Source organism: Salvia splendens, chromosome 13, assembly GCF_004379255.2.
Source record: "Salvia splendens isolate huo1 chromosome 13, SspV2, whole genome shotgun sequence".
In the NCBI taxonomy this organism is placed as follows: domain Eukaryota; kingdom Viridiplantae; phylum Streptophyta; class Magnoliopsida; order Lamiales; family Lamiaceae; genus Salvia; species Salvia splendens.
Window position 1 is genome coordinate 20734809 of NC_056044.1, and position 10641 is coordinate 20745449.

Consider the following 10641-nt stretch of genomic DNA (forward strand, 5'->3'; position numbering starts at 1 on the left):
CATTCTGAGTTATGTTCTGCGATTTTAAAATTCCAACTGAGATAGTTTAATGCGCATTCTTAGAATCCGTATTTAAAAACGCATTGTTGGAATGCATAACACCCATTATTAGAAACAATAAAAAAAAACTACCCATTCATGGAAGCAGTTTTCCAGAACTGCCCATTTATAGAATTTTCCCATCAGATCCTCGATTGCAATAATCACAACCCCGCAAAAATTGACGCAAATAAGAGAATCGACAAAGGGTAGCATTTGAACTTGTCACCGCCCACCAGATCCAGCCCGGTAGCCATGGAGCACAACACTCATATTGCAACGGTGGTTGTCAGCGGCGCACCACTACCGCCACGGGAGAGGTGAACTGAGACCCAAAATCAAGAACAAGTACGAGAGTTTGGTGGTTCAACAGAGACTCATGCAAGGCTCGCATAAGAAACAAAATTCTGCTCTCCATAGAAGAATGGAGACAGCGGCCAGAGCAATATCACGTTCTAAGAAAATCATAGCTACCACCAAGAGAGAGCCCTACCGCCTATAAAACAACCAAAATCACAGTCCATGTAATCGACAACGATCACGCAGAAGATGTCTAGCTAGATCAAGCCATAGAGGGGGAAGGGCCGGAGAAATAGATGGTGAGAAAAGAGAGATGTGAAATAGAGGGCATTTATGTATCATGGGTAAATAGTACACTAACCCATCAAATTGGTGGGTTAGACTTATCGCGAAAACCAGGTTAGAGGGTCGGGCCGAGTGCGGGCTTTACATATTTTCTTGGGCTCATGGAAGCAACTTTCTTGACAACCAAACAAATGATTGAAGCTGGTATCAACCCTTTTCCTACTCTACCTAGGCAATCAAATGTGGCCGAACTATGTTAGGTACGGAGTATTTTTACCTTAGAAAATTTTAGTACACAATAATTAAAATAGAGAAATAGATCCACCAACCCTAAATTATTGGTATACTCCATATATTCCCATCCCAAAAACTCGTTCTCTTTTAAAAAAAATTAATAAAAAAAAGAAACTCTTTCTCTCTCCCACACACATAGTATATACATATTGATTAAATCTTAAAGAAACCCTTTTTCCCACCTCAACAACACCATTCGAGATCCACCAATCCCACACCTCATTCGCCTCTTAAACCCTAGAAACCACCGCCGGTGCTGCGGAAATCACTCGTCGGAGCTTTCACAGATTCCGACCTGAATCCAGAAGTAGAGTGAGAAATAACCGACCTCCAGTTTCTCTCTCCGCGCTCTTTGATTCGGATCCGTTTCGTATCCAGGTACGATCCGATCGGGAGATCATTAAACCTCCAATCATTTCTATCCTCTTCTCCTATTAATAGGGCGAATTTGATTGTTACTCCTATTTTTTAAAGCTCTAGGGTTTGTCATTTATTCACGGTTGCGGAAGTGATTTAGATGATATTTTGGAAAAAAAAATTATTTCATGTGGTTTGGGATTTCGCAGGGCTATTTTTTGGATTGTCGATCAGTGATGGCAGCACCAGCAGCGGAGGTGGCAGCGGCGGCGGAGACCCAGCAACCAGTTACTGCCCAAGTTGTGAGTTCGCTTCTCAGTTTTCCTTCTATTCAATGTTAGTGATGTAGCTTTTTTCTCGTGTAATTGAACTTTTTATCGATTTTGTTGGTGCGATAGGTTGGGAACGCATTTGTGTCGCAGTATTATCACATATTGCATCAGTCACCAGAGCTTGTTCACAAGTTTTATCAGGATATCAGTAAGCTTGGTCGTTCCGAGGAGGATGGCTCCATGAGCATAACCACCACTATGCAAGTAATCTCTCTCTCTCTCTCTCTCTCTCTCTCTCTGGATTGGTGTAATGTAAATTATGTAATAGCTGTGCTGAACATAAGTTAATTGTCAATGTGAAAATATATAGATTTTCTAGGGCCTATGTGCTAAAGAATTCTTGTTGAGATTGTAAAATGTTGGTTTTCCACGTGCTTTAGCTGATGACGTGGTCTGACTATTCAGGCCATCAACAGAAAAATCGTTTCGCTCAACTACGAGGAGTTGAAAGCTGAGATTAAGTCAGTAGATTCTCAAGAATCATTTAATGGTGGAGTTCACGTTCTGGTGACTGGCTATTTAACAGGAAAAGGCATCAAAGTTAGGCACTTTGCTCAATCTTTCTTCCTTGCTCCGCAAGACCGGGGTTACTTTGTTTTGAATGACATGTTCCGTTATGTGAATAACGATGGTGTTAGCCCAGCATTGGTCCCTGATGTTGTAGTTCCTGTTCCTGAAGAGCCAGGTTAGTTACTTGTGCAGAATTTTTTGGCATCTTGTCTTTCTCAACAAGGTTGAGCTCATATATTTCTTGTTTCCTGTCAACAGTTCCCATCCCGGTTCAGGAGAACCATGTTTCTGAGCAGATCGCACCATCTGCAGAAGAAGCTATTTCTGGAGAAGTGTACAACCCACCAGAGAACGGGGACTTGCCGGTTACCGAAGAAGAAGAAGTTCCTGAGCCGGAGGTTGTTGATGAGGTTCAGGATAATACAGAGCCTGTGGTTGAAACCCCTGCCAAAATTGACGAAGCGCCAAAGAAGTCTTATGCTTCTATTGTAAGTGTGACCATAAGCAGTTCCAAGAAATAAACCAGCTCATGTTGTCCTTCCTTTCTAGTTGCTCACATTACTTACTTTACTTTCATACCTTGTTTAATCTATTGTGATCTGACTCTGGTTCATCTTGTTTCTATCTTGTTCCTGCCCATTGCTTGCAATTTTGTAGAAGTATAACAAGAGTGTGTTTCTATGTTTCCAATTACCCCACGTTTATCTATCCTGGCTCATGATTTCCAGGTGATGCATCTGAAGGCAACTGCTGCAACTTTCTCGCCGCCTCCTGCTGCTGCCCGAAAAGCTCTCCCAAAGAGCTTGGACCAAGTGAAGCCTAATCCTATTCCGGCGCCAGATGCTCCAGTTTCCAATTCAGATGTTTTTGATCATGAACATAACCAAGAGGGTGAAGGCATGTCTTTGGCTGCAGTCCTTGCATCTCGGTTGGATCATCTTTCTAGAATGTACAAACTGACATGTCTATCTGTTTTATGCAGCTGATGGGTTCTCCATATACATAAAGGGCCTTCCCATGAATGCTACTGAAGCTTTACTTGAGGATATATTCAACAAATTTGGGACCATAAAGAATGATGGAATTCAAGTTAGAAGCAACAGAGTATGTTCTAATATAATGATTCTCATTAACTATGGAAGGATAAATAACATATTTTTCTATTGTACAATTTCTTACTCCCTCTGTCCCATAGTAGATGTCACACTTGGGAGATGGTACGGGATTTTAGGAGATGTTATTTTGTGTGTTAAGTGGTGAGAGAAAATATAATTTTATAATTGATGTGAGAAGAAACTTTTTTTAAAAGAGGAAATGTGACATCTTTTGTGGGACAAACTAAAAAGGAAAGTGTGACATCTACTATGGGACGGAGGGAGTATATTACATCATTATATATTTGCTGCAGCAACAAGGATTTTGTTTTGGCTTTGTGGAATTTGAGGAGGCAACATCTATGCAAAAAGCCCTTGAGGTATGGTTTCTACTTTCTATGCTATGGTGCAAGATAAGAGCAAAATATAGGTTTTCTATACCTTATAGTTTGTGGAAGGCTATTGACTGGTTACTGTGGAAGGCTATTGCTTGGAGAAAGAATTTCATAGTTTGTCTTGCTTGTAGTGCTTTTACTGTTCTGTTTTTTCCCTGATTGTAGCATGCCTTACTGTTTGTTTGATATAGTTTTGGCCTGGCAGATTTATTCAGGTATCATTTTCTCATGTCAGATTAGCTTAGGAACTTATATATTAGGTCGTTGGCTCTCTATTTATATACTCCTCCCTCCGTCCCATTCAAGATGTCCACCTACCCTTTTTAGTTTGTCCCACTCAAGATGTCCACTTTCTATATTTTGAAACAAGTCCCTCTCTCCTTATTAAAGTATTAAACTATATTTTTCTCTCTACTTCACCTAACAACTCCTAAAATCTTGTGCCACTCAAGAATGTGCACATCTTGAGTGGGATGGAGAGAGTATAACTTATGATTTTTTTCTTTGGGAGTTCCTTACCATATCTTTCCAAAGAAATGTTTGGATGCAATATCTGAAACATAATTTTTTACATTCACTCAAGCACTTGGTCAGGTATCTTTTGGTTGAGAGGATTGATGGCAATCTGATTTGAATTGGTTAGTGGTGGTCAAGTGTCAACGATGTTAACTTTTGTTTGGATCCCGCATAGCATAAACCATCAACGCCAATGATGCCTCTCGTATTCCACTTCCTAATTCCTAATTCTACGGACCCCACTGAACCGCCCTTATTTTTTCATTATGTTACTGTTGCCTTCATTTCCTTTTCTTTCTAAATTTAATATTATGATTCATTGGTTATTTTTGCTGTTCTGCATTTCTCATACCATCTTCACATTACAGGCTTCTCCAGTAACAATTGGTGGGCGTCAAGCCTTTGTTGAGGAAAAGAGGTCTACGAATTCTCGTGGTAAGTGGATTCTGTTCCAACCCCCCCCCCCCCCCTGAAAAAACTCCGACTGTTCTTTGCTTGCACGTTCACATTCGTTAGTTATTTGGTTGATGTTTTGCATAATGCACTGTGGCTCTAGTTTCTCTTTCGTCTTGCCTTCTGCTGGACTTCTGAAGATGTGCACTCATCTTAGACTTTTATTGAGCTACTGCTAGATCAACGTCTAACTTGAAAATGATTATGAACATTCATATCTGATCATTGCTTATCTTTGTGACGGTTTATATTCTGTGAGGCAGGAAGCAACAGGGGAAGGTTCCCATCAGGAAGGGGCTCTGGGTTCAGAAACGATGGAGTTAGAGGACGAGGTGGCTATGGTGGTGGTAGGGGATATAATAGGGGTGATTTCAACGGCAGGGGTGAGTTTGGCCACAGGGGTGGAAACCGGGGAGGTTCCGCAAACCGTGATGGATATCAAAGGTCCGAAAGCATCAATAGCAACGGGAGTGGCCGTGCCAACCGAGCTGCTGGGATGGCCAACGGCAACACAAAAAACACAACCCCTCATGTCTCCGCCCCTGCTTGAAGAGCCGTATCTCCAAGTTAGGTTCTGTTATTCCCTTCTTCTTCCCATTTCAAGATTAGTTTTTACCTCGTCGGAATCTTCTTTTCTGGCAGTTCAGCTGCAGCGTGACGTGTGCAACTGAATTATTCTTCGGCCATTCTTCTAACTCATTTGTTTCTGAGTTTCCTCAGTGTGGGTATAAATTTATCGGTAGACGAGATTGGTAGGTTTTTGTTTTAGTAGATTATACTGTCAATGGCCCAAGGAGAAGTAACTGAATTCTTCAAACAATTTTTTCTCCTTTTTTGGGTATTTGAAGGTATCATTTTTCTGCATTTTTCTCTATTGTAATGTCTCTAAATGAGGAACTATTTTGGCTATTATTTACTTGTAGACTCAGATCTATTCTATTATTTTTCATGAATTTGGTTAGGTATGCTATTCAATTAATGTTTAGAATCTCGTCGAAATTTTAATGAATATGCGCTTTAATCTATTAAAGTACAATGATTAAATTCGGGCGGCCTTAATATTGGGCGATTATGTTGTCTAAGAATTGATTAAACGCACAAGCCCAATACCATCAAATTTGTCAAGTGAATCCAAAAATACAATTTTTTTTATTCTGTAATAGTAACTGATTAGGATCTTCAGTTTTTAACTTTTGATATCAGTTGCCACGTAAAACTACTCATTTCGTTCCTTATAATTTGTCATCATTTGATCCAGCACGAGTTTTAAGATATGTAATAGAAAGTGGGTTGAAAAATTTAGTGATATGTGAGTCTTACTTTTATACCTCGTATATTAGTTTTATAATAAAATGTGAGTGAGAATGAGTTAGTGGAGTATATGGTCCACTACTAAAAATGATAAAAGTGAAAGATGACAAATTTTTAGAGATGAATAAAAAATGAAATGTGATAAATTTTCAGGAACATGGGGAGAGAGTAATAGAATTGCTTTTGATATTAATTGACAATTGTCTAGAATTGCTTTTGATATTAATTGACAATTGACAAGTAAAACTTTCAATTATACAAAAATTCAAAGAAATCTTAGAATTACGTATACGGTTAAACATTTAGATCTTAGAATTCATTATCTGCATTTATGTATACTCAAAAATTCTAAATAAATATTATTCGTCTCTTAAATGTTATTTAAGAATATAAGTCCAAGATGGTCAATTCATTTTCTGCATTTATGTATACTCAAAAATACTAAATAAATATTATTCGTCTCTATCTCATCAATGTTATTTAAAAAAAAGAAAAATCCAAGATGGTCTCTCTCCTACCGTGCTACGAAAAAGACCACTTGGTTTCCTCTCTCTTCTAGTATTATTCTATACAATTACCAATGATATTATGCTTTTTGGCGCAATTTCATTGTTGCTTGAATATTTTTTTGATATTCAATATCTTTAATAGTCTTTCTCCATTCCACTCAAGATATTCATAATTGTGAGTGACACAATATTTTAGGAGAAGTTATTAAGAGAAGTATATAGAGAAAACTGTAGTTGAATATTTTAATGAGGAAATAGAAGAAAGAAATTTATTTCCAAATGTAGAAAATATGAAACTAACTAAAAGAATTGTGGATATCTTGAATGAGACGGAAGAAGTATATTATATAATCCTTCTTAATATTCACGGCCAAAATTAATATTTTTTCATTCTTTCATAAATAGAGATCAAATTGCTAAAATTTTACATCCAAAAAATCCTTTCTTTTATCCTCATATAATCCTCCTCAGCTACGATATTTTATTTCTCTAGTATCTTTTGTTGTTTACTATCTACCATATTATTCGATTCTCAAAATTTCAATTCAATCCAAATTCCAAAGTTTCTATCAATTCACAAAATTATTTCTCCAATTTTAATAATAATTTAAATTCCAGCAAAAATCGCATTTCAATTATTGTGATTTATTATTTTTGATGTATTTTTACAACCTGTCATTTTTGTGTGTTTTTTGAATAATTTTACAATAAAAATGTTTTAATACAAGTATTATTATTACTCCATCCGTCTGTGAAATGTTGTCTATTTTTTTCCATTTCGGTCCGTACACAAACTGCTGTCCACTTTACTTTTTTTTTCTTCCATTTTTGGTAAATGGAGCACACTTTCCACTAACTTATTAGAGCATCTACAACGGTGGTGGGAGTGAAGGCCGCCGTCCGTGCCAGCGGCGAGGACGAGGACCGCCGCCGCTGCGCTCGCGCCACTAGCGACGTGGCGGCTTATGATTGGGCAACGGCATAGCCGTTGCCTTTGAATTATTTTTTTTATTTTAAAAATTGTTTTTAAATTATATAAAATGATTAAAAAAATTCCAAATCCCAAAAATATGGTCTTTTTTTTCCCGTTTTTTCTGAATTTTTTTGATTTTTTTTATTTTTCCCCCCAAAATCATCTATAAATACACACATTCATCATCCATTTATCACATCAATTCATCTCTCATTCTTAATTCTCATACAAACTATCAACACATTCATCACTCATTCAAAACCTCAAATGGATTTCACTCATATTATGGCGGAAGCGGAACGCGAAGAACAAGAATACTACGAACAACATCTTGCCGCTTACGAAGCATATGTCGCGGCGAATACCCCCGCTCCTCCTCCTCAACGAACCAGATCAAATCGGCGCTACATTCATCGTGACCGGGAGAGAGCCCACGAAAGGCTCGTTGCCGACTACTTTGCCGACCAGCCGCGGTTTCCGGCAGATTACTTCAGGCGCCGTTTTCGCATGTCAAAGCGCTTGTTCATGCGAATTGTCAACACATTGTCCGCACGTGTTGAATTCTTCCAAACAGGTCCAGATGTAGCCGGGCGGCAAAGTATCACGCCGTTGCAGAAGTGTACGTGTGCCATCCGACAACTCGCTACTGGGCAAACGGCCGACATCTTCGACGAGTATTTGCATATCGGTGAGTCCACTGTAATCCTTTGTCTAAAGAATTTTTGCGAGGGCGTTCGTTCAGCTTTCGGGGATGAATTCCTTCGGGCACCCACCACCGATGATTGCCAACAGTTGCTTCGTCTTCACGAATCAGTCCATGGCTTTCCCGGAATGCTTGGCAGCATTGACTGCTTGCATTGGAGGTGGAAGAATTGCCCGACTGCTTGGACGGGGCAACACTTGAGCGGTCACAAAGGCGGCGGCCCAACTCTTATCCTTGAGGCGGTCGCCGACTACCGCCTATGGATTTGGCATGCATATTTCGGCGTTGCTGGATCCAACAACGACTTGAATGTACTATATTCTTCACCACTCTTCACTGATGTGATGAATGGTGTAGCACCGGCGATCGACTTCACCATCAACGGAAATAGCTACCACATGGGTTACTATCTCGCCGATGGTATCTACCCAAGGTGGTCGATTTTCGTGAAGACGTTCAACAACCCGCACGACCTGAGATGGGTTCTTTTTGCGCAGCGTCAAGAGTCCGCACGGAAAGATGTCGAAAGAGCTTTTGGGGTCCTTCAAGCCCGATTCAACATTGTGAAGTCCCCGGCTCGGCTATGGTACGTGAATAATATCGCCGACATCATGTTCACGTGTATTATCTTACACAACATGATTATAGCCGACGAAGGGCCGAGGGCGGCTAGCTTCTACGACGAGGACGAAGCCGGAAGCTCAACAGCGAGGTCTCCCCCACGCCGAGGCGAGCATACGACGGTCGGCCAAAGAATCGAGACAAGACACACAATGCGCGATACCCGAATCCACAATCAACTACAAGAAGACCTAATCAAACACATGTGGGCGAAATTCGGCAACGCGTAGTGTTTTTTTTAATTTTTAGTATTTTAATTATGTAATTTTTTATTTTTTAGGATTTTAATTATGTCGTTTTTATTTTATTTGTCATTTGTATAATTATTTAGGTTTTTTTGATGAATTTTAGTATTATTGAAATGTTATTGTTTAATTGAATTTTAAATTAATTGTGTTCGTCCTTGCGGAAGAGCACAGCTGTGGGTGTTGTGCTCTTTCCAGAGAGCAGGCAGAAAAAGTGGGGTCGGGCCCACAACCGTGCCGCTGGCAAGAGTACGGTTGTGGATGCTCTTACACTCACACTCTATTATAAAACTTCTAGTATATAAATGTGGAACCTACATTCCACTAATTTTTTCATTCATTTTTCTTCACATTTCTTAAAACTCGCGCCGAGTCAAATGTGGACAACATTACAGACAGAGGGAATACAACAATAATATAAAAAGATATACACTATATTGGGGGTTGTTAGATCATTGAAAAATTGTCAAAATGATACTCTTTCCGTCCACCAAATGTTGTGCAGATTTTGACTCGGTACGGATTTTAAGAAATTTAAAGATAAGAGGTGTAAAAAGATGGGCTTGGATCCCCTGCTGTGCTGCCCTCCACAGCAGGGGCTGCTGTTCCATACAGCATAATATTTAATTCATGAATTATAAAATTAAAATATTATTTTTATTTATTATATAATATTATGCTGTATGGAACAGCAGCCCCTGCTGTGGAGGGCAGCACAGCAGGGGATCCAAGCCCTAAAAAGATAGTCGAATATGGATCATGCTTTTATATATTAGTTTTATATTAGAATGTGACTGTAGTGAGTTAGTGAAAAGTGAAATCCATTTATAAAAAAATAAAAAAGCAAACGTGGATAATATTTTATGGACTGACCAAAATGACAAATATGGACAACACTTTGTGGACGAAGGGAGTATGATTATTGAGGATATGGACGGAAGAAATTAATTAAATATTATAAAATGTGGCTTGTTCGGTAGAATGTATGATCTTAAATCTTTTAAGCATTTAAGTATTTAACACTATTTAAATTTTGCTACTATTATTTTGTTTTTTCTTGTTAAATTATTAAAATAAAATATATAATTAAAATTAAAAAATAAAAAATACATAATTCTATGCATCATCGACGCAGCTAAAGTATGTCCAAATATTTCTTCAGTAAGAGCACCCACAATGGGGCGCCCGATGGCACGCCCGATCCGTGCCATCGTCCTCGGGCGCGCCCGATGGCTCCATTGTGGGTGCCCGGACGATGGCACGCCCTACGCCCACGCCCTAAGCTTCGGGCGCGGAAGAAGCGCGAACGATAGGCCATCGTCCGCGCCATCGGGCACCATTGTGGGCTCCGCGGACGATGGCATGCGTTTTTGATTTTTTTTTCGAATCTTGTCTATTCAAACCTCGTTTCTCATTCACTTGTTCATACGAACATCTCACCTCTCTCATTTCTCTCATCTCTCACATTTCTACCTTTCTTACATACCAAAATGAACCACGACGATGACACCACTAGTTCCTCGGAGGAAGGTAGTCCGACCGGGGATGCCTTAGATGCAGCCGTTGAAGAGGCCATAGCGGAATGCTTAGCCGAACTGCAGCGCGAGGAGGCGGCGGCGGAGCGGATCCACAGGCCTATTCGACGTCGGACGGTTGTCCGACGTGACCACGCGGCAGCTCACCAACGTCTGGTTGCAGACCATT

The 10641-nt window shown here is 39.6% G+C and overlaps 1 protein-coding gene across 1 annotated transcript; it reads left to right on the forward strand.

The window, feature by feature from the left end:
• Positions 1–1019: 1019 nt before the first annotated feature.
• Positions 1020–5528, forward strand: LOC121763007 (nuclear transport factor 2-like). Its single transcript, XM_042159050.1, has 10 exons — positions 1020–1296; positions 1485–1577; positions 1674–1811; positions 2013–2292; positions 2376–2605; positions 2846–3014; positions 3100–3221; positions 3526–3591; positions 4491–4557; positions 4839–5528. Exons 2-10 carry the CDS (start codon positions 1512–1514, stop codon positions 5123–5125), a joined length of 1425 nt encoding a protein of 474 aa, XP_042014984.1. The 5' UTR covers positions 1020–1296; positions 1485–1511; the 3' UTR covers positions 5126–5528.
• The last annotated feature ends 5113 nt before the right edge of the window (positions 5529–10641 follow it).

Coding starts and splice junctions, on each gene's coding strand:
- LOC121763007 (XM_042159050.1), top strand. CDS start 1,512: ATGGCAGCACCAGCAGCGGAGGTGGCAGCGGCGGCGGAGACCCAGCAA. Junction 3,015..3,099: donor ACATAACCAAGAGGGTGAAG/GCATGTCTTTGG, acceptor TGTTTTATGCAG/CTGATGGGTTCTCCATATAC. Junction 3,592..4,490: donor CTATGCAAAAAGCCCTTGAG/GTATGGTTTCTA, acceptor TTCACATTACAG/GCTTCTCCAGTAACAATTGG.